This window comes from Eurypyga helias, unplaced genomic scaffold (assembly GCF_000690775.1).
Source record: "Eurypyga helias isolate BGI_N326 unplaced genomic scaffold, ASM69077v1 scaffold44902, whole genome shotgun sequence".
Classification (NCBI taxonomy): Eukaryota; Metazoa; Chordata; class Aves; order Eurypygiformes; family Eurypygidae; genus Eurypyga; species Eurypyga helias.
Window position 1 is genome coordinate 12,782 of NW_010238892.1, and position 23,400 is coordinate 36,181.

The 23,400-nt window shown below is 40.7% G+C and overlaps 1 protein-coding gene across 1 annotated transcript; it reads left to right on the forward strand.

The window, feature by feature from the left end:
• The first annotated feature begins 234 nt into the window (after positions 1-234).
• DSE (dermatan sulfate epimerase) lies at positions 235-21,737 on the forward strand. The gene is made up of 5 exons (XM_010147964.1): positions 235-650; positions 12,179-12,432; positions 16,112-16,351; positions 17,799-18,006; positions 19,663-21,737. The coding sequence occupies exons 1-5, from the start codon at positions 235-237 to the stop codon at positions 21,422-21,424; spliced, it is 2,880 nt and encodes a 959-aa protein (XP_010146266.1). The 3' UTR covers positions 21,425-21,737.
• The last annotated feature ends 1,663 nt before the right edge of the window (positions 21,738-23,400 follow it).

Below are 23,400 nucleotides of genomic sequence, written 5' to 3' on the forward strand. Positions count from 1 at the left end.
GTATGAATTGCTCAGCAGGTACTTTGTCTGAAGCATTCATATAGAAATGGTTCGATAGCCACCTGGACAGTATGTGGGATCTTTAAGTCTAGATGGATTTGTATTTCCTAGAGAGCATCCTGAATGACAGGGTCTCATGGATTCATTTTCTAACTCTCTCTTTCACGTCTTTCTGCCATAGGATATTTCAAAGATGGTTTGGCTGCCATTGAGACTTGGAGATCTGATGCCACAATGAGGACTCATACACGGGGAGCCCCAAGTGTGTTTTTCATACATGCGGTTTGCTTCGCCTTTGCCTGCGGCGCCAGGAAGGACACGGACACGATGGTTCCCTTTGTCAATGCCAACTACGACAGCTACCCCATGCTCTACTTTTCCAAAGGGGACGTGGAGGCTCTGCGTCTCCAGGCCACCACCACCCACCAGCACATTGCGGCTCGTCTGATCGAGGCAGTGCAGACAATGCTGTCGAATCCCCTGGAGTACCTTCCTCCCTGGGAACCAAAGGAGTTCAGCGCTCGGTGGAATGAAATTTATGGCAACAACCTTGGAGCCTTGGCGATGTTCTGTGTGCTCTACCCTGAAAACATCGAGGCCATCAACATGGCCAAGGATTACATGGAGAGGATGGCGGCTCAGCCTAGTTGGTAGATTTTTGTCTTTTTTTTTTTTAAGTTGTTCTGAGTGTAGAAACTGTGTATAGTTGGACGAGTGAGTGGATGAGTGAGTTGCCTAAATTATTTCAGTTGTTCTAACATTCATTTAGCAACGACTGAGTTCCTGAATGCATTTACTCTTGTCTGGACCAGCAGTGCCACACAGCTTTTCACCTTCACAGGGCTCACCCTGTTGCAAAGTAATGCCAAAAGAAGGAGTGTGACTGTCTGTGTAGCATCCTAACTGCTCTAAAGTAACAAAAAAACATCTAAAAGTACCCCCAGTCAGAAGCCAGGCTTTCACACCTGATCTGTGGCAAAAAGTGGTAAAAGTGTTATCTTTTAATCCCTCTTTTTCCAGACTTGTACATTTCTTTTGTGTAATTCTTCCCAAGGAAGAATTCAGGAAAGGGGACCTATGAAAAAAGTATAGTCAGGTGTAGGTAAAAATGACACTCAGTGTTTTTTGTGGTCTGCTCTAACATCTGACTGAGCTCCAGCTTAGACTTGCAGCTCCACTTTGCTGTGTGGTTCTTGGGCCTCTCCTTAAGTCTAGGACATGATAAAGACAGTTGTCTATCTGATTACTGCTGGAACTGCCTGAATAACTGCTATGTTGATGATCACCTCCTGGACTAACTTCACCTGGGTGTGAGCTGACATCCACAAATCATTCTGTCCTTGCTGCACCATGCTCTTTCTGTGGGGCAGAAGTTAATGGTAAGTGCAGCAATCAGGACCCCAAGGTCTCTCTGTCTCACCTTCCTTTTTCATACCTACTAGAAAGTTATCTCTCTTTTTTTTTCCTCAGGCAGATGCATTTCCCTGCCCACCTTCAGCAGTTGCCCCACAGTGCACCCTTCAGACTGTGCCCCAGGGTTGCTGCCACTGGGAAGAGGCCAGAAGATGGTAACATGGGCTTTGCCAGGACAGTGGTTTCTGCCCAGGGCAGAGGAGCTGGAGCTGCATTGAGGCACCATTCCCCTCTGTGGCAGCCAATCTCCATGGCAGCAGCAGCTCAGCAGAAGGCTGAGCCAGATTTCTAGTCAGCACACGAATAAGCATTAGCTGTTCAAGCAATATTCATTGTTCAGACTACTATTCCCTACCTTCTTTGGGTCAAGACCAACTGGTAGCATCCTATAAATGGCATCCATACATGGACCGTCATTGGAAATATACTGGACTTGAGCTAGCAGAACTTGGTATCCATACCTTCCTAATGGGCATGAATCCCAGTGTTGGGATTCTCCTATACCAAGTATTAAAGTGGTGAATGCCACAGAAATACAGGAACTCGAACAAAAGAAGTGGTAAGAGAGAGAGGGAACACAGTGGGCTTAAGTTGCTTGCACATTATGGAAGAGAGGACTTGTGGGAGTTGGGAAAAGTAGTGGCACAGCGGGATGGTGTTTATTTCCAAAGTCTTCCACTGAAGCACGGCAATACGGAGCTTCAGTCTCGGCTTTGGAGGCAGTCTGTAGGACAGTCTTTCTGCTGGCACACTGGCAGAGGAACAGAGCTGAACAGAAGGGAATCCCTGGATGTGTAACCATCTCCAACAGGACCTACCGACTACTCCAAACACAGCACCTTCCTCGCTGGTTTCATTGTTCGCACTCTTTCTTGTTTGCTTTGGCTTGTGTTAACACATAGTTACATGGCCACCTGTTTTCATGGAGTAAGAAAGAGGAGCAAGTAATGTTGTGAACAGTGGAGCTTATTTGTGTCTCTTTCTCACTGCCACAATAACCTCATTTCAATTCCTCATGTCTTGTAATTCCTATGCTGGAATAATTGTTGTTCCTCTGTCCCTTACCATAATGCTCTCTTTTGTCCCAGCTGATCAGGTACCAATCAGAACTGAGCAGATATCCTATTTCCACTTGGCTTTGATAATATTTACCTCCCCAAACCCACAGTTTTTCTCAAGGAAGTATCTTGCGTTAGCTCGGTGAAAGAGAGGCCATGCCTTCCCCATCTTTCCCTTCTGATGTAGCTCATTGTTCAGCAAATGATCAAGGTTTAATCAAGGTTCTCTGCTTGGCAAAAAGAGCATGTACAGTGCATTTAGGGGGAAGCACGGAAGAAAGAAATCAGAAATGTAGGCGGTAGGGCTGGCGTAAGCTGCCCTTTGTGCAACCTCCAACCCCCAGGTGTCCAACTTTCCAAATGCTGTGACAGGAAACATGGATCTGGTTTCCATTTTTGGTTTTCTCCTGAGGACTTATGGCTGAATGCTGTCAACAAGGGGTTCACACTGTAGCTCCACCAGTGATGGCAGTAATATAGATCCCTCTCCCTTATTCACAGGGGTTTTCAGGAAGCTAGGAATGTAACATCTCTGAGGCATGTGCTGCTCTCTGTGTCTTTGCTCAAAGGTCAACAGGTTCAGAAGCTGAAGGAGTGAGCAGACTGATTATGTAAATCTTTTTCCTAAGAAACTCAACTAAAAAATACCAGCAAGACATGTTACTGCACACACCTCTCCACTTAGGATAAGACCAGGGGAACAAACTTGGGAAATAGCAAAGTTGTTGCCTGATCACTACTAGCAGGCATTAGGTTTTGTGGCATCTAAAGCACTGTGTAAGACTGGACGTGAACTGTTCTGGCAATACCACAGTAATGGAATTAGTTAAAAAAAAATGTTTTCCAGTCTATTTAGGCATGTTTCCCTTGGAATTCTTGGAAAATATCATTCTGGGTGATATATTATGAATGTTAGCCTGATTAAATAATTTGAGGGTACATGTGTTCTGATCAGGAGTGTGGAAGGAAGGAACAGTTTTGATGCTGCCGAAGTTTGGAGCCTTGAATGTTAGGAGACTCACCTACATATGTCATCAGTGAAGAGAGCTTGCCCAGAGAGGTATCAGTGAGATAAGTAAATGAGTGGAACTTTTGTCTCCCTAGACTTCCTCTGTCTCTGCCTAAATTGTTACGTTAGTTGCCCCAAAAATACATTTATCACTGAAGGATTCATCAACATGTCATGGAACGTTAAATCTGGCGGTCATATAGATTCCTTGCTGGCAGTTTGATTCTTTCAAGAGTGTAATCTGGATTTCTTTTGACTTCTGCTGACATGGCATTGACTCTGAAATGACTCCAGAATTTAAAAAAGAAATCCACTTGGATGAGTTTCCTCTAATTTTCATGGAGATACTAAATAAAATTTAAGCCTCGTCAGAAAACTAAAGTGTATTTTGGTAGTGTGTGCAGTAATTGGATAAGATAAACAGTTTAGAATCTCACACTGGTCATTCATCCCAGCGTGTCAGGAGATTAAGGAGACTGACATTTTAAATTTCATCTTTACATTAGTAAGAATGTGTAATAGTCCAAATATGGTTCAGTATATCAGGATACAGTTATGACAGTGTCTACTGATAATTGATACACGCATACAAGGGGCATGTAATTAAGCACTTTTGTTTGCTCATCAATTACAGTAGTAATTTTATATCACATAATAAAGTACACCCTTAATTGAGTTCCCATTCATGAAGGCTAACAGAGCTTGAGCCGTTTGTCATAACAACTGATGTTGATAGGCATGCTGCTCGTAACAGAGCATCCGTAATTGCTACATCCTGGAGTAGGTTTACATTTTAAAATAAACAAAGGGGCAATGGCTAATAGCTAACTATAACAATCACCCAGAATCGTATGGGAACAGACAGTGTTTTGGAGACTAGAAAGACCAGGGAAATGTCGTGCATTAATATTTCAGTAAAAATAGATGACCTTTAATGGTTTTGCCTGTAAAAATTAAGAGCTGGTGTTGAATAACCCGCATGGTTTTCCTGGGATTTGGTATCTAGATGCTGTCTAATATTTTAGGGAAAGTTTGTCCATCTATTTAAGCTGTATTATCTTATATTACTGAGAACAGAGGATGTAGATGTGTTTTCTGGCATGTTATCTCTGACTGGCCCCTAGAGCATTCCCCACCAGAAGTGCGTTTTTGGCCAAGGGGATCTGTACTCGTGATTCTTTCCATATGCCGCCTCGGCCCGTTCCCGCGCAGAGTGGGGTGATGTAATCAGAGTCACACATCAGGCAGAAAGGAGAGTCCAGTCACGTTCTGTGTTTTGGGCAAAGCAGTGACAAACTCTTCTTTACTAAACCCGCCTTCGAAACAGATGCCTTGGTAGTTCCCAAACTCTGCACCCTCCTTACAGCCAGAGAGGCGTCCCCGTTTGTAATTGCCAGGCGAGGGATTTCTGCACCTTTTTTTTCTTCCACATAGTTGACACCCCGTTTTTAAAGACAAGTATGCTGCCAATGTGCAGTAAGGTGTGGGATTTGACAGTAAGCCTGGCTCTGTGGGTTTCATAGGGGACATAATTACTGTGGAGTGTGTGCAAACATTCCAAGGAAATAGCAGTGAGTAAGGAGCTAACGGGAGGCTTTGGTGTAACAAATCTGTGACCTTTCTGCTATTTCATTAACCAGCCATCCTATAGCCTTCTGATAGTCACTGTTCATTAAAAGTATTGGAGCATGCTATAGCACCATTGCTGTTAGTGTCCAGACAGTGCTCGGTGTTGAATGGCATGGATTACAAAGTAAAAATATATTAATATAAATAATTAGATGCGTAGGTAAATGTCTAAGTAAAATAAATTCACATGTGGTGAGTTGAAATAAAGCGAGTCTCTGTGCTGACACCACAAATTCAGAACATCTGTTTGACTCCCAATAATCAGCCAGCAGTCACATTCAGAAAAACTTAGGAGGGTTTTATAAGACTGTGGCATAGAAATTAGCATAAAAGAAGCTTGGGGAATGCTGAGATGGTCTCCTACAGGGAGGAAGAAAAAGAAAAGGAAGGGTAGGAGGATGAATGTGGTGTCTGGAATATATATTATATTAGTAAGTGAAATATCAAACTCTCGTTCTGTTTTTGTCTTTTTCATATATAGCATTTAAAACCAGAAATTGTGCATGAGTGTGAAATTAAATGGCTAGCTGGAATTTGAAGGGTTCTTTTATACCTTCTTTTTTAATTGATAGGATCTCTAGGAGGTAAATTGGTGCTGAAGTTCTGTGGTAGCTACAAGGAGCTCACTTCGTGGCATGCCAGCTATAAAAATTTGCTACAAGAAGAGCTAGAGGTAATCTGTTGAAATAATGACACAACTAAATTTCTGTGTCTGCTTAATATGGCGCTGAGAGCTACTAAAACCGACTCAGTTCTTGTTTATTAATGTGTCAACACAGAAGGGTCATGATTGATACTGAGTCCAGTGTGAAAAGGACTCTTTTGTGTTCAAAGCCAAAAACGAGAGAAGAGGATCTGCAAGAAGCTTTAGAAGTTGCAGAATGATGGTTACAGAGCTGTGGGGAAACAGAAAGAGGATAGAAAGTAGAGGAGGGTTTCCAAAGGTGTAAAGTTTTAGCTGCCTCCTCAACACCTAAGCAGTACAACCCTACTTTTATAGTAAGCACTTGAAACTTCTGAAAAACATTGTCTGTGTTGCCCTTTTTTTCCCCCATATTGATATGAATGTAGTCCTTTACATTTCACCACTTCTTTGCCTGTCTTCCTGTGAACTGAGCGGCGATGAACACGAACGTGTCAGTGGCTGCTGCTGAAACATGTCTGGTAAAGAGATAGGGGCGAACTTGTCACGTTTTTACCTTAGACGCCGGAAATATAAATCATCAATTTTTCAAGGATGCTTTCTATTCTTAACATTTGTGTTGTTGCGAATGACCGAACACTTAAGTTGTGCAGATAATGGGGTTTTTGTTTTGGCAGCCAACCAGAAAAATGTGGAAAGGGTGAAAGCTGAGAGGTTGTTTTGGATGAAACAGATTTTTTCAAGGATTTTTCTTTTTTTTCTTTCTGAAACAAAAATTGGTAGTAAGTGTTCCATTAGTGAGGAAAATATTCCATTTAAGCACAAGAAAATACTTCATTTTGGAAGCCTTGTAAGAAAAATGCTGAAAATTTGAGTCTAGTCTATCAAATAAATGATGGTGGTCTCTTTCGCCTTGGTAGGAATACTCCCTCTTGATATGTATGTTGGAAGAATATTTCTCTCCTTCACCTGACAGGAGGTTTCAAGCTCTATCTCCTTCCATACAAGTGGGTCAGAACAAGAGCAAGGGTCTGTGGAGTGCCAGGGCATTGCTGTTGGTTAGCATTGGCAAGGCTGTACAATTACACAATCAATTTCAGGATCAAGAGGTCAGTTGGCCCCGTTGCGTGCCACGTTTGCATCCACACTTGACGTTTAATGTGCATTAAACTCAGCCATGCTCTTAGCTAGCTGCCATGTCTAGGACAGATTGTATCAAAACGCACCAGGGGCCTGTCCTTGAACAGATTTTTATGGTAAACCTTTAGAAAAGACCCCTGACTCATTTTCTTTGCATCCACCTAGTGAGAGTGAGAGGTTCGGTGCTGAGGAGGGAGTGCTGGCATGGTTCCTTCAGTCATTAGCTTAATCTGCCCTCAGCTTCCAAGAGTTTTTCTGCTCTAAGTAATTTGTCATGGGAAAGTTTGGAGCATTAGACTTCAGGATGTGGATTACCTGTGTAGTATATGTGTCAGGATGTGCTTAATGCTTAGTTTTGCATGCAGTAATGCCATATTGCTTACTGACATAGAGGCTAGAAATCAGAACTCACATTGCTGGGAAGGGTGTTCTATTTCTCGAGTTAGAGACTGTTATTTTCCTATTCACTTCGTTTTTCAGAATTGGATGTGAGGTGAAGGAAAGGTTATTCTTAACATCACACAGACCATGGTCAGGGAGCTCACTTAAGCAGGAATTTGATTTAAATTCTGCCTTGAACTGGGCAGATGGTGGTTTTTCCCTCTTGGCTTATATTTCTTAGAGAAATGCTAATACTTCTGGTTTTAGCAAGGCCGTTGTTATTAGTAGAAAGAAACGAGGGAAAAATACAGAAAGCCTTTTCTACTAAGAGGTATTAATGGCATCAGGAATGTTGTCAAGAAATGGAGAGCTTGTGGTAATCTTACCACAATTTTTCTAGATTTTTTTGTTGTTGTTGTTTCAAGGGGACAGAATACTGATTTTTACTTCCTGTCCAAAGTTTTATACCATTTGCATACTTACATAGAGCATTTAGGGAAGGTGGTATGTACAATCTTAGCCTTGGACAATGCAGTGCTTGTGTGATGGTTCTTGACATCATAAACTGATGGCGGAAGAATTGAGTCTTAACCCCTCCTTCATTGTAGAAGGTGGCAGATCTAAACCAGATGCCACATCACGCCATGCTAAAATTCTCAACACGTGTAGGAAAACCATACTACTTATCTGTAATACCAACCTTATCCATGATCCCTTTTTTTCTCCAGTTTGTTCCTGGAGGATTTATATCAAACTCTTGATGTTTAAAATGAAGTCACAAAAATATGTTATGTGAAACAGATTAAGAGAACTTAAAAGAACACCCCAGGCATATATTTGTCCTGTGCCATTCACTGCATTTCTCCAGAGAGCAGGTCTTTGTGCAGAACGATGCATATGGCTTTGGATGCTTACAGAGTTTGATCACTAGGTAGCAAGTCCATTCCGCACTTTTTGCTCTTTAATAAACCTCCTCAAGTTTCCAGATAGGCACCTCTTCCAAATACAGGTATCGGTAGGTACACAAGTGTAAAACAAAAAAAAAATTGGGTTTTGTACCATCTGTAGGGATGCATTTATGGTTTGCCTGTTTCTTTATAATATGTTTTAGAATTTTTTGGAACAGTGCCTTTGCTAAAAGTGTTTATGCTTGCAACTATTTGCTCCATGCTAAAGAAACCATTGTAGACATTTTTATTTGCTTTGGATCCTTTTTTATAACATCTGATACCTTTGAAAGGCCAAGGATGCTAATGCGGCATTGAGGTAAAGATCATTTGCTGTCTTCAGACACAGTTAATTGCTAAGATGAGGTTCTGGTGTTAAGCTGATGATTGAGAGGCTTACAAAATAGTTATTTTCCAGTGCGAAACATTGGATGTTTCTACCTATCTTTATTTGTATAAATACAACTTTTCAGAACAGAGTAGTTAATATATAGCCTGAGAACTCTTCACATAGTATGTTCTGTGCAGGCCTATGGCACCATGCTGTCCCAGGGTTTATCAGCCAGGCTGTTTACCAGATCTGACACTGGAGATCCATTTGAAAAATGACAGCGTAATTTAGATACAAAGAGCATTTAAATGCTAGCTATTTGACAATTCTTCTTGTGAACCGTGTTCCACATTGGTGTACACTGCTTGGTTCTGTTGGAATTCAGTTAATGGAGGTGCACTGATTTCTATTAGCTAAAGAGTTATTACTTTAAGGGAGCTTCATTTTAAGAACAGATGTTGGCTGTGGTTTTGTAGGTTTCGAAATGAGAGTCTTCAAATCATCACCTTTATTCTTCTGTAGTACTTGTGCGCATCTCCTCTGTTAAATTCTATACAAGGCCTGCTGTACGGAATTGCAATTTGAGGGAAGTTACAACAAAATTACTTTGTTTAACCTGAGGTGGGTAACTGTGCCAGTATCTAGGCTTAGGATGTCTAACATAAGGGTTTTTTACACTGAATGTCTTTTGGTTTGTTTTCTGAAGAACTCAACAGCCTAAATGCATTCATAACTGATCAGTTTAGCTCATCTTGTGTGGAAGACTGCTTTCTGGTTTATCAGAAGTGGTGCCAGAGAGTCTAATCTGTGATCTTCTAGTACAGAATTTGATGCAGTATTGCATTCCAAGTGAAATATAAAGTTAGCGTAAATCTTAACAATGGAAGTTAGAATAAATCAGTTCCACTGTCAAATCACATTTAAGATGAAGTCAGGTAAAGATCATTAAATAGCTGCAAGCACATTCTAATTAGCAATTTGTGTGTTGTTATAAGGATACAGAACTTGAAATTAAATGTTTTAAATTAACTCACATTCTTTAATTGTTCTTTTCTTTCCCCCTAATATATAGCTTAGCCTCAGTCACTCTTTAATTGTTCCAGGCAGAGGCCTTTGAACTGCTATTTACTGTACCCATTTGAACTTTGCTTTTTGAATGTGCAAAGATTTAGTGAAAAGCAAAACTAAATATACCTCGGAAATTAGGATTCATGATATAGCTGGTCAGTGCATGTTCCTGTGACATTCTGGCAGCAATCGTAGTGCCAGCATGTTCCACATAACCAGTGTAGAATGGAACTTTAATTTTATGTATTTGACTAACAGTGTTTTAAAAGCTTTTTTCCTGATAATCAAAGATGGAAAAGCAGAAATAGAGATGCAGAGAATGAATTAAGATTGACAAATAGCCAGTGAACTCAGATTTTCAATTTTTCTGCCTCAGTGACACAGTACAAATGTATCTGGAGACTAGGTAGGCTTGCTTGCCTGGTTCAGCTGCGTTTTCTTCCAATTTATCCAGAAATACAGAAAGAAAGAGCATTTAGGAAAAGCATGTAAATGTTTTGGCTTACAGGTCTGTAATTTTTTGCACAATAATTAAGCAAAAAGATAAATAGGAATTTTACTATACCTGGCTGGAAGCCTTCACTGGTAACTTTAGAGTTAGAACCAGGGACAAAATGACAGAGAATTGCAGAGCATTGACCACTGAGAATGGCATGTGGATGTGGAGAAGATGAGTAGTAAATTTCTAGAACTTTTTTCCTGATGTTTTGACAGTTATTTCTTGCCACACATATAGCTGTCTGGTTTAATATTGTTCACAACCATTTTCTGTCAATGCCTGTCTGTTAACTTAGAAACAAAATCACACAAACATAATAAGCTAGTCCAATAAAAACCCTGGTTTGGAAAAAAATGTTGAGTCCTGCTGCTCAAGTAACTGCTGAATGCATTCATGTATTTAATTAAAAATCTGTGAGACAGAGATTTAATTGAAAAAAAAAAAAAAGTAAAAATTAAGGTATCACTTTACTCAGCAGCAGATGGGATTGAAGCTGAGAGAAGGCAAAGACTTAAGTGTTGGAAATTCAGCTAATCAAAAAGCCTACAGAGGCTTTACTTACAAACAGGTACAAATGCGCCAAGTTCGTTTGAGTTTTTCCAATGGTGTTAGATATACTGAAATAAAAGTTAAAGATCATTTTCCTCACTTGTAGATGTTGCATTTTTCAAGGCCAGTCTGGATGAGGCTCTGAGCAACCTGGTCTAGTGGAAGGTGTCCCTGCCCATGGCAGGGGGATGGAGCTAGATGGTCTTTAAGGTCCCTTCCAACCCAAACCATTCTGTGATTCTATGGTTTTACCATAGTTGCAGTGCCCTAGGCTGACGGTCATAATTTCAACATGGTTCATTCATGCAGTTTGAATGCCAATACATGCCTCTAATAGAAAGAGGATTTTTTCCAAAAGTCTTGCTCTTTCAGTATTTTTTCTCATCTGTTTGTTCACACTGCTGCTTATACAAATTAAGGTTATATCATATTTATAGAATCATAGAATAGTTGAAGCTGGAAGGTGTAAATTTTCAGGGTCACAACACAATTTCCACTGATTGCCGTACAACACTCTCATCTCAACAATTTAAAATCTATTTCTGTAATAAAAATTATATTGCAAAGTAAGTGAAAGAAGTGAACAACCATGAAAGGAACTTATGATTGGCCAGTTTATCAAAGATATTATTTTCACTATGTATTCCTTCTTGGTTTTTTTTTTTTTTGGTAGAACCATGGTCTTTCATACTGTCAGTACTGCAAAACTAAAGTCTTTGATACCCAATATATGCTTGATTTAAGAGAAGTATTTGTTCTGTACTACATCCACCTCCATTATGAATTTTCTTGGTACAAATTTACTAGTTTGTTAAGTTCAACATAATCATTTGATACAAGCTGGTAGTTCCTAGAAAATAATTTTGAGTAGTGGCATCATTTTATCTCTGTTTTATATTAAACACTGTTTTTAAAAATGTTGTTAGGTATGTTGATTTGAACTGCAGTCATGGAAGTAAATTTCGTCATCTCTACGTCTAGCATTGAAATCATATGTGAAAGAGAGAAACAGCGTTATGAGTTTTTTTATTATACTTGCTTTAAAGACAACTTCAGTCCCATAGCCATCTCACAGGAATTTATCAACATTTGGCTCCCTTGGAAAAGAAACAAATTGTTAACAGATTTTTGGAGGAGTATAAACTATGGCATATTACTTTCTCACAAAAATGCTGTGAAACTTGCTTCAGATAAATAGGTTCTGTTTCTGTACAATCAATATTCTGCATATCTCTTTCTCCTAGCAGAGCCCAGAATGTTGCGAACACTGTTTTAATATTTAACGACTTAAGCTTTCTAATAAAATTAATGAGCTTTGAAGGTTAATGTTGTCCATTCTTAGGAAAGCAAAAAAAATGGTCTCAGACTTGGTAAGTAGCTTACTACCGTATTAAAATTCAACATGAATTGCCTAACTGCAGAGCCATTGTGTTACACAGACCTCAGAGTACAGTAATGGAGAGAAATAAGTGGTTGAAACTCAATTAATTGGCATCTTTCTTTATTGACAGGCTAGTGAAGGATGCCCCGTGGGATGAGGTTCCTCTGGCTCACTCCTTAGTTGGTTTTGCCACTGCATATGACTTCTTGTACAGCTATCTTAGCAAGACTCAACAGGAGAGATTTCTTGAGGTAATTGCCAATGCCTCGGGATATATGTACGAAACATCATACAGACGTGGATGGGGTTTCCAGTACCTCCACAACCACCAGCCTACCAACTGTGTGGCCCTGCTGGCTGGAAGCCTGGTTCTGATGAATCAAGGTATGTGCTAAACCACAGGAACGTTTGTCTGAAGTGTATCAACTCAACCGGCCATTTATGTAACAAAGCTCAGGAATTGATACAAATGCTTCTGAGAGTACATCCGTATTGGGTTTGCTTTTTTGCTGCTTAGAAAAATTTTATTTACAGAATAGAACAAAAGTCTGTGGGCAGAGGTACACAGTACTATATAGATGCACATATACCTGTGTGTGTAAATTCAGTTATCTAAGCGATTCTGGGTTTCTTACCTCACTGTAAGGATTAAAAAACCTCTTGTGTATCATCTGTCCAGTCCAGATTTACAGACACGGTCTTTCAGGGTAGATTATCAGTAAAGAGTGATGTGCTTGGTCTCCTTACACAACATGCTGAGAAGGTCAGCAGTCAAAACCAGCCCATGCTCTGAGCTGGGAGCTAAGCACAGGACAGCCTGGAGTTTGGTCCAAGACTTCTGTCCTGTCTCCCTGAGACATCTGTAAAGGTGTAACTTCACCCAAAGACCATAGCTCAGGACCTTTCTTTCCAGCATCCTTTTCTATGGAGATGAGCAGGGCTTTACCTTTTTCCCCCTGAGCTGTGCCCTTGCACCCCACAACCTTCATCCAAGAGGTGCCAGGTCTCATCTGCTTCTTTGCTTTGGGAAGTTAAACCCATCCTTCCCAGTTCCCAGGTGAATAACCTCACCTGTTGTTTTTGGCAGTGTTGCCAGGGGGCTATTCCTCTTCTCCTGTTCAAGTGACAAAAAAGAATGCAAGTCATGGAGTCAGAGGGAGGGAGCAGATAAGAAATCCTGACTTTAAACTTAAGCTGAGAGGTGGAAGTTGTGGACCCAGCTCCTGCTTATAAGGATGCGTCAGTATTTTATCAAGTGATTACTTAATATGTGCCAGAAGTATTTTGAAAACATACCCAATGGAACTACTTACTTGCTGCAAGTCAAGGAAAGTCTAGTTTCTGGATGCTGATGGCATTGCCAAGCTGTTCAGCCCTGCCAAGCAAAGGGACATCTGCTCATCGTTGGAGCTTTTGGATGCCCAAATAAGTGAGACAAAAAAATGTGGTACCTACTCTGAGGTTATCCTTTTGTGAAGTGTCTGTCATAACAAGCACATTCACTGATGTTCATATGCTGAAAAGTTATTCCCTTTCCTCCTCTCTTGCCTTCCACAAATTGAAGACTCAGATCATGTCTATTCAGTGGGTTTTGCTAAATTCCTCATATTTCCATCCATCCCTGAGCCTCAGTTGTGACAGAAAGCCAGCAGTTTGCAGGATGACTCTGCGTTTCATTAGAGTACAGACCATAAGTGTGCTTTGTGCCAAGCAATGGTAACATCACAAATAAGGTTGGGCAATATTTCTTTCACCAAAGGTTAGTGGAGTTGTTTTTTTGGGGCGGGGGGAAAAGCAAACTCAGCAACCCTTAAGTAATTTGAAAATAGTGGTGATATTTCAAAAGAAAAGAGATCAAAACAGACTATATTTCTAAATGAAAATTCAGTTGTTTAAAAACATTTTTTAAAAATGAAAAATCAAATGAAGCTTTTCTAAAATAGAAGTTTTTTTAAAAAAATCTTATTCCAAGATTAAGGACTTTTTCTGAAGGAGGAGGTGAGGGAGAAAGGGAGAGAGTATATTATTCTTCCTGTATCAGATGCATAGCAATTGCAAATATTGTATCCCATGGTAGACCTTCCTCTCAAAAAGTTTAAATTTCAACTAATAATTTTAAATACAGTTCAGGTATTGAAGCATGCAGAGACTACGTAGCCATCTTAAAAACACGTAAACATTGTCATAGGACTGAAAAATGAGACTAATTGAAATAAATTCTAGGGGGACACATATATTGAAGTTAATCTGTAGTTTGAAGTAAACAGATACTCAAAAAAGAAACTGGAGTAAGGCCTTACTTGATACAGAAACTGCTAATTTTAGGTGAGATTTGTTCTAGTTTGTTGTTTAGCCTGACAGTGTGTTGAGTCTCTTAATTTTTTTCATTCTAATGTATTATTATTTGATATGCTTGAGTATAGGGCTATAGCACAGATACATGCTAAGTAAACAGAACATACATACACTACAATGGTAAATGCCGGGTGCAGAACCATAGAAAGTACCGTTCTTCCTAGTGCAGCAGTCAAAAGTTAACTATTGTGTCTGTTACATGGAAAACAAGGCTGGAAGCATTGGGGATTTTATTTGGACAGACCGCCGTGATGCCAACTCCATTGGAGTAATGAACTAGTGTCAGGATAGCTGTGAGCAAAGTAAGTGGGAGTAAGCAGTGCCATTTGCCCTTGTTGCGCAGGCCTTCCCCATTGTAGTTACCTCTTCAGCCAGTAGATAAAAATACCATGTTAGGCTCAGGTTGGCTGTTTTAACATAGGCATGGCAAACTTTATTTTCTCTCCGTTAGCTGAGCAGGATTTGGCAGCCTTGACTAGGAGGATGTCGGAATTGCTCATCACTCTGCTGAGTATAAATACAGTAATTATGGCAATGAAATGAAACAGTCTTAGTAGCGGTTTGAATATAGTTCATACTCCCTTGGCCTGGCACGTGTACTTCATTCATCAGGCACCAGTTCACCACGTAATGGGGTGTAATGTACACCAGCTGAGCTCTGCTATATGGTGGAAATGTCTGGTTAAATCTGTGTACAGACACTTTCAGTTGGGTAGACACTAAGTTGTCATCTAGAAGCGCAAGGCAGTTGGTCTCTAGACCTACCTCTCTTGCCAGTGAATCCAAAAGAAAATAAGAGAAGTCACGTAGCCTTCCCTCTGCTGGGATCCATGTGCTGCTTCCTGCAATACATAAATACAGTACCGAGCCTCTCCTTCATGTGCTTTGGGTGAACACAGACAAGCTCTGAGAAGGACTTCTCGCAACCTCTTCCCAGCCCTTGATTTGTGTAGAACAGACCAAATAGTAAGGCCTCTGAAAGTCTCTTCTTGGGAAGAAATATAACTGTTAAGAGCTTGTATATGTGGAAGCTGAAACAGCCTAGTTGGAGGATTACTTTTATTCTGAAACTGAGGGATCTGCATTTGGAATTGACCACGCAAAACAAAATTTTTGCAAAATAACTTCTATTTGGATAACACTTTAGGTTGTACAGTAAAAGGAAACTGTAAGTAGATTGGAGCATGTCTTAAAATAGACCATGTATTAGTAGAATGTCAGTTAACTTCAGCTCAAATGCGAACTTCTTTGTATTTTTAAACCCTGGACCACGCTAGTGATGGTACCAGTGATAAACGACCAGGGAAAATAACGTTAGAAATGTGCGTTACTGGAGCCCTCTAGTGGGGACCGCAAGTCTGTTTTCATACGGCTCTAATGTGAAGTACAAAAGTCTTGGTGTGGCTCTTCCCTTTTTGCGTGTCCTGAATGCGTGAAGGAAATTTTCACTTTAAGAGAGAAAGTATAATCCTACGTTGTTAGCAAAAGGTGTTTGGTAAATTTTTTCCCTGCTCACGTGACCTTGCTTTGCAGTGTTTAAATATAGCGTTTTATTTTTCACCTTAGGATGACAGGGATGCTGAAGCACTAGGTCGTATCTTAGAGCTCTGGATTGCAGATTCCTTGCTGTAAAGGATCCCACTGTGGGAGTACAGATGACACAATCTATGGTGTTGTAATTAGATTTGCCAACATCTTTTTCTTTCAGGCTACCTTCAGGAAGCTTACTTGTGGACCAAGCAAGTGCTGGCAATCATGGAGAAGTCGGTAGTCCTGCTGCAAGAGGTCACAGATGGCTCCCTCTACGAAGGGGTGGCCTACGGCAGCTACACGACCAGATCGCTGTTTCAGTACATGTTTCTTGTCCAAAGGCACTTTGATATCAATCACTTCAGCCACCCCTGGCTCAAGCAGCACTTTGCGTTTATGTACAGGACTGTCCTGCCAGGTAGGTCCTTTGGGTAAATGAAGACGAATCTTCTAATTCTTGAAGCAGCAGTAAATTTCATACTTGAAGTAGGCCTTTTTAGAATAACCTTGTGCTTGGATTTCTTTCAATAACCTTCTCCTTGGATTTTACCTTCATCATTCATCGAAACAGTGACATCCTTGTTTATCACTGCTTATTACAGATGATGGTCTATTAAACTCTGGCTTTTAGGACCAGTCAAAAGATAGAAAGGTCATGTGTGAGAAAAACCAATGCTTCAGAATTTGATTTCTGGTTTTCAAAGTTTGAAACAGACCTGTTTCTGGGGTTTTCCGTTTGAAAAAATTCTTCAAGATTCTTATTGATTAGCCTTTTGCCAAAAAATCATCATACTAAGATATTAGGTGAAAGGAACAGCAAATTATGACACCAGGGTAGAAGTATCAACAAAGTATAGGAAAGTTTTATGTGATCACCAGTTTTCCCCAAAACATTGAAATCTATTTTTATTAAAATATTTTCATACGGAAAATGTAATTGACTCAAATGATAGGTTTTTCTGTGCAGGGGTACATGAACCATTTTCTTTTTTCATTGTGGGAGTTAAACAGAAATATTTGATGTCAGTCATGAGTCAGTTTTGCAGAGAGTTTCTGCAGAATATTTCCATTCTTTTGCTGGGTCTCTCCACAGTCTCTCACACACTGTCTCTCTGTGTGTTGTAGCATCGCTATTTGAGACTGAAAGATGGAGATGTACAAATACAAAATATTCCCAACCCCTTCTAGCTTTCAGAGATTTAGTTTCAGGCAACCTTGAAACTTTTCAGTGATGGCTTTTTGTTGGTTATTTGCAGGACAACTAATTGTTCAAATTCCCAGTTAAAAAGACCATGATAACTTTATTTGCTGCCAGAACCCTAGATCTAGACATGTATGTAAGGGGGGATGAGAGCAGCTTTGGTGTGCCAGCACAGGCACATAAGGAGTTGCACTTACTCCATGTGAGACCTCTGACATCTCTGGAGAGAAGTTCCCAAGAGCAAAGCGAGCTCATGTTAGCTGTTTTGGGGTGAAGCTGATTTTTTTTTTCCTTGGGGAACCTCTGTTTTCTTGCTTTGGAGAGTTTGGATTCACACAGGGAAAGTGAAAGCTGTAAAGAGGAAGTTCCCTTTGCCAGATTTGAGTGAGGAGGGGAAGTGGATGGGACATTGCTTCTTACATTTTTCGTAGTACTTTGCAGCCCCAAGCTGAAGAAGAAAGGTGAGTATTCAAGTGTTCTGCTACAAACAGAAGGAAACATCTCCTGTGTAACCCATTTATGGCTCATTTACAAGTAGGTCTGTAAACATCTGAAAAAGCTGCTTCTGTCTGTTTGTAATGCTTGGCTGCACCTTCATGCTCTACAAACACATCTTTGTACGTTTATTTGTTCTTTTTTACATTCCTTTTCACTTTTTCCCAAGGGTTTCAGAGAACTGTGGCCATCGCAGATTCCAACTATAACTGGTTCTACGGGCCGGAGAGCCAGCTGGTGTTTCTCGACAAATTTGTCATGCGCAACGGCAGCGGGAACTGGTTGGCAGAGCAGATCAGAAGGAACCGAGTGGTAGAGGGCCCGGGGACGCCATCCAAAGGGCAGAGGTGGTGCACTCTCCACACTGAATTTCTCTGGTATGAAAGGGAATGAGTGGGCTCAAAAGGAACCTGACAGCTGTTTGCTCTGAGTGATAATTTATCAGCTTTAGATTACTACTCTAAAGCTGAGATCAGGCTGGCTATGTGCAACCCAGGGTCGTTAGGCTCAGAACTTCTTCCCTTGGCATAGATAGATGACTAGATCCATATTTTCCATGTAATTTACAGCTCTCTTAATGTGTACAACAGTCTTCTGAAGGTAAGAAATTAAAATACCTAAGAGGATTTCGGTATGCATATGAATTCCCTCAGTCTGTGGAGAGAACAAGTACATTTTTGAGGAGTCTGTGTAGCTCTATTTCTCTCTCTTCAAGAAAAATGTTATTGAATGTAAATTGTTTTGCCTTTATGATATGCACATTAAAATGCATGTTTATTAGGATCCAAGCACTCTTCTTCATTTTTGCGCAATACAGAACCGCCCCTCTACAACCCCATTCCATCATTCTTCTGCATCTCCATGGAAATCCTGGAAACATACTTAGAAAATTCTTTTTGATGTCAAAGGGAAATAAATTTTAACACCTGATTTAAAAGAAAGAAAAAGAAAAATATTATCTGAACATTCCAGTAATTGCCTTTTTCCTGTGCTGCAGTGTTGCTTTTGTGATGAGCATGTCCACTTACATTAGAGTCTCAGGAAAGAGGTCTGCTGTTAGGGGAATTTGCATCAGGGATCACCTGAGTTATAGCAGGTTCCAGGCACTGATTGGAATTACCTGAAGCCGTATGCAGGCCATGAGCTGTGATTGTCTAGGGCCTGACAGAGGCTCCTGGTTAGCTGTAGAGAACAAATCTGGTGAGGAAGTGTCTTAACAGAAATATTAATGGGCTTAATGATGGTTTCATTTATTTTGGTTGTTAAAAAAAATGCCAAAGGTTAGGGTTTTTTTTTTTTATATGGTTGTTTTTTCTCTTATTTTGCTATTTTAAGTCCTGTAGAAAACAAAAATTATAAGCATTGTAACCTCTTCTGGAATTAAGACATCTTTATAAACCGAATGTCTCATATCTTACATTTTATACAAGCAATCCCTGCAAATTTTTTTTCAGCCTAGTTGGAGAAGGAAACTAACATACACTAAGTGATATAAATCATAAACATTTTTCCTTTAAAATGCCTTTTCATTAATTTTTTAGTTTATTGCTAATTCTCTTTGGAGACTACAGACTTCTGTAATCATCAGTTTTGGGGAAACAGTCTGCTTCTCTTGGTTAAGTAGTTAGTTAATAGGTGCAAATATTGATGTCTAGTAAACAATATACAGTATCTACACACTGGTCCTAATGTGCCTTTTTTAAAACATTTCTATTGCAGTCGGTAACTTTATGATACAAGACAAAACATGGCTAGTTTGAAATTAATGGTATTCGTATTTTTGGACTGTTTTCTTTAAATGTGAAGCAGATGCTTTCAGCTATTATTCTGTAAAAAGCACACAATAAATTTGTATAGGAATTAGTGTGACAAATAGAATCACAGCTGTGTGATTAGTTCACTCAAGAAGCATACACGTGGGCTTTATATTGTTAGCTTGCTCCTTGCTGTAAATAGTGAATTGTTTTGTACAGGTGTTGATAGTGGAATCAGTGAAGTGCTTTTTAAACCCATTTTCCTCATCTTTTTGGCAGGTATGATGCAACTTTGCGCTCCGTACCTCCGCCGGACTATGGAGTTCCTAAGCTGCATTATTTTGAGGACTGGGGAGTGGTGACCTATGGGAGTGCTTTGCCAGCTGAAATCAACAGGCCTTTCCTTTCCTTCAAGTCAGGAAAGCTGGGAGGACGTGCAATATATGATATTGTTCATAAGAACAAGTACAAAGAGTGGATCAAAGGGTGGAGGAACTTTAATGCTGGCCATGAACACCCAGACCAGAACTCCTTTACTTTTGCTCCCAATGGTGTACCTTTCATAACAGAAGCTCTTTATGGGCCAAAATATACTTTTTTTAATAACGTGTTGATGTTTTCCCCAGCCGTGTCCAAAAGCTGCTTCTCCCCATGGGAAGGGCAGATTACAGAAGACTGTTCCTCAAAGTGGCTTAAATATAAACATGACTTGGCTGGTGACTGTCAGGGACGAGTGGTTGCCGCCATGGAGAGAAGTGGGGTGGTTTTTATCAGGGGAGAAGGAATGGGTGCGTACAATCCTAAACTGAAGCTGAAAAAACTGCAAAGAAACCTCATACTTCTCCATCCCCAGCTCCTCTTGCTAGTGGACCAAATCCATCTAGAAGATGACAGTCCCCTGGAGGCAGCAACCAGTTTCTTCCACAATGTGGATGTGCCTTTCGAAGAAACAGTTGTCGATGATGTCCATGGGGCCTTTCTCAGGCACCGTGATGGGATATATAAGATGTACTGGATGGACGACACTGGCCACAGTGAGAAAGCTACCATCACCTCAAGGATGTATCCCCGGGGCTACCCGTACAACGGAACGAACTACGTGAATGTAACGACCCTCTTGCGGCACCCCGTCACGAGGGCCATTTACCTTTTCATTGGGCCCTCTGTTGACGTGCAGAGCTTCACCGTCCGCGGAGATTCTCCGCAGCTGGATGTTTTCGTTACCACCGGCGAGCACGCCTACGCGGTGTACCTGTGGCCCGTTGAGGATGGGTCCCGCTCTGCCTTTGCACAGGTTATTGCAGACCGCCAGAAAATTGTCTTTGACCGAACCTCTGCCATTCGGAGCTCTGCGGTGCCGGAAGTGAAGGACTACGTAGGGATCGTGGAGAGGAACCTGCAGCGTTTTAAGCCTGTCTTCCAGCAGCTTGAGAAGCAGATCTTGTCTCGCGTACGCAACACGGCTAGCTTTAGGAAGACTGCTGAGCGCCTGCTGAGGTTTTCAGACAAGAGACAGACAGAGGAGGCCATTGACAGGATATTTGCAATCTCACAGAGGCAGCAGCAGCAGCACGGCAGAGCAAAGAAAAACAGAAAGGTAGCCAAAGGCTACAAATTTGTTGATGCCGTTCCTGACATTTTTGCACAAATAGAGGTAAATGAAAGAAAAGTGCGACAGAAGGCACAGACTCAAGCACAAAAAGAGTTGCCTGTAGATGAAGACGAGGAAATGAAAGATCTTCTGGATTTTGCAGATATCACTTATGTGAAGCACAAAAGTGGGGTGTCAATCAAAGGCCGGTCGGGGTTGGCACAGATGGTGACAACTGCTCGAAGTAGTGCCCCGTCAATATCAGCTTCTTATACCCGTCTCTTTCTGATTCTCAACATTGCTATCTTTTTTGTCATGTTAGCAATGCAGCTCACATATTTTCAGAAGGCCAAGAGACTGCATGGCCAAAGATGTCTGTATGCAATACTTCTGGTAGACAGCTGTATATTATTGTGGCTGTATTCTTCCTGTTCTCAGTCACAATGTTAGCAGAAGACCTCTACTAGTCGACCAGTTTATGGTCATATTCGTCTATGCAAAAGCATTAACCCTAATAGGGCCAAAGGTTATCTCCTTTTTTTTTTTTCTGAAACATTCCAAAAACAGCTGGGGAAAGGTTAGTTTCAGATCACAAGGCATGGAAGAATAGGGCAAACAATATCTCAGAAAACTAAGTACTTAATAAGTACTCCTCCTTTGTGTTTTGAGTTGGGCCTCACATCTGAGGCAGTGTTATGCTTTGTTCATCAGAGTTCAGTAATGTAAAGTTGTAATTAATTTTTTGGTGAGAGGAGTCCTCTTAACAGATTTGTTTCTAAGGGCTTTCTTTTGTATACAGAATTGGATTTGCATTTAGTGAGTTTTCATTTCAGGCTGCTATGGATGTCTCTGGACATTCTCCTAAGAAGAGGACATTCAAACACCAGTGTGCAAGGCAGACCTTAGCAGTAGACTTCAGTTCTCTCTGCCAAACCAAAGAATGCTTCAATACGGGGCACTCCTGTGTAATTACTGCAGACCCTTTCATCCTGTCATCTCTTCCATGCTTTACAGTCTGGCATGGTGGGAAATGGCAGTCATGTCAGTACTTGCCGAGAGAGAGAGAGAGAGGCACAACACCTAGTAGGCAGTAGCAGAAGGCGAATAAGGGGCTAACTCAAATTATAAAGGACCACAATTCTCAGGAAATAAACCCCTTTGTCTTTCAGTCACGTGTGGGCTATAGAAGGGTGAATGCTGTAGGGTCTGTTCTCAGTTTTACAAGGCAGGGTTTCACAAGTTTTCTATAGTTTGAAGCACGTCTAAGTAGAGCAATAATGTCCTAGATCATTGCCCTTCCATATGCAATTGTAAAAATACAAACAAAAAACCAAAGCAATCCTGTGGTGACCTCAGCAATTGCCAGTATGGAAAAAGAGGTATTAAGGAAGTATTTAATGTCTCTTTTCTGTTCACAGGGCTAGAAACAGAGGACAGTTAAAATTGCGTGGACAGCCTGTTCTCTATAAAGCACCAGCAAGGGTTCTGCAAGCTCTTGGTGGCCCCGGGTCAATTATTTGGGGATTAGTGGTAGATGGAATCATGTGGTTTATGACAAAAATAAGTTTGACGTCTCCACATATATCCCCTTCTGTTCATTACACTGATTTCAGAATATCATAGCTTTTTGAGAGAATGGAACCTCTATGGAATTTGGGCATATTTGTATGTCTTTACAGAAAAACAGTTCTTGCAGTATGTTTGCTAAATAAAAACATTATAATTGTCTGTGTGGAAAAGTTGTTTTTCTTTGATTAAAGTATTTGTCCCAATAATTGTAGTAATGATGTGTATCAGCACTTTGTTCAAACCACAAACCTTTGTTTCCTCATCCTTAGACCCCTTTAGGTATCTGTTTTCTACGTTGCTGTTGTAAAGACTTTTGCGAGTCTGTGTGTTGACGTGTGATGAGCTTTCCTTGTCTAAACACCTTCAGTGAACAGATCGGAATGTTTGCATTAGGCTCCGGATACTGAGCCAGCTCTGAGCACTGTATTCACATATATAAGCCCTACTGCAATCTCCAGTGCCTGGTTTTAGCCAGTGAAGTTTGGTACATTTAGTCTGAGCAAAGATTTAGCATCCCAGTTAATTTCTGATGCATGCAGAGTCAGTGGAGAAGGAGAGACTTCAGATAGCTAGTTGGTCCAGCTAGGACATGAAACACCTTCAAGACATACCTTTTCCCTAATTGTAAAAGGCATGTAGGGTGGTTAATCCCCTATTTCAAGTCACTCAGTTAATTGCTTAAAGGTGAAGGGAGCTGAGTCTGGGGAGTGTCACCCAGTGAGCTCCGTGTTTGTAGTGGTGCGACTGTGACAGGCTGGTGTGGCTGGAGATCTGCCTTTGCACTGTGATGACATAAGGACACGCAGAAATAGCTGTTGGGTTGTGTTCGGTTTCAAAGACACTGGTTTTTCACATTG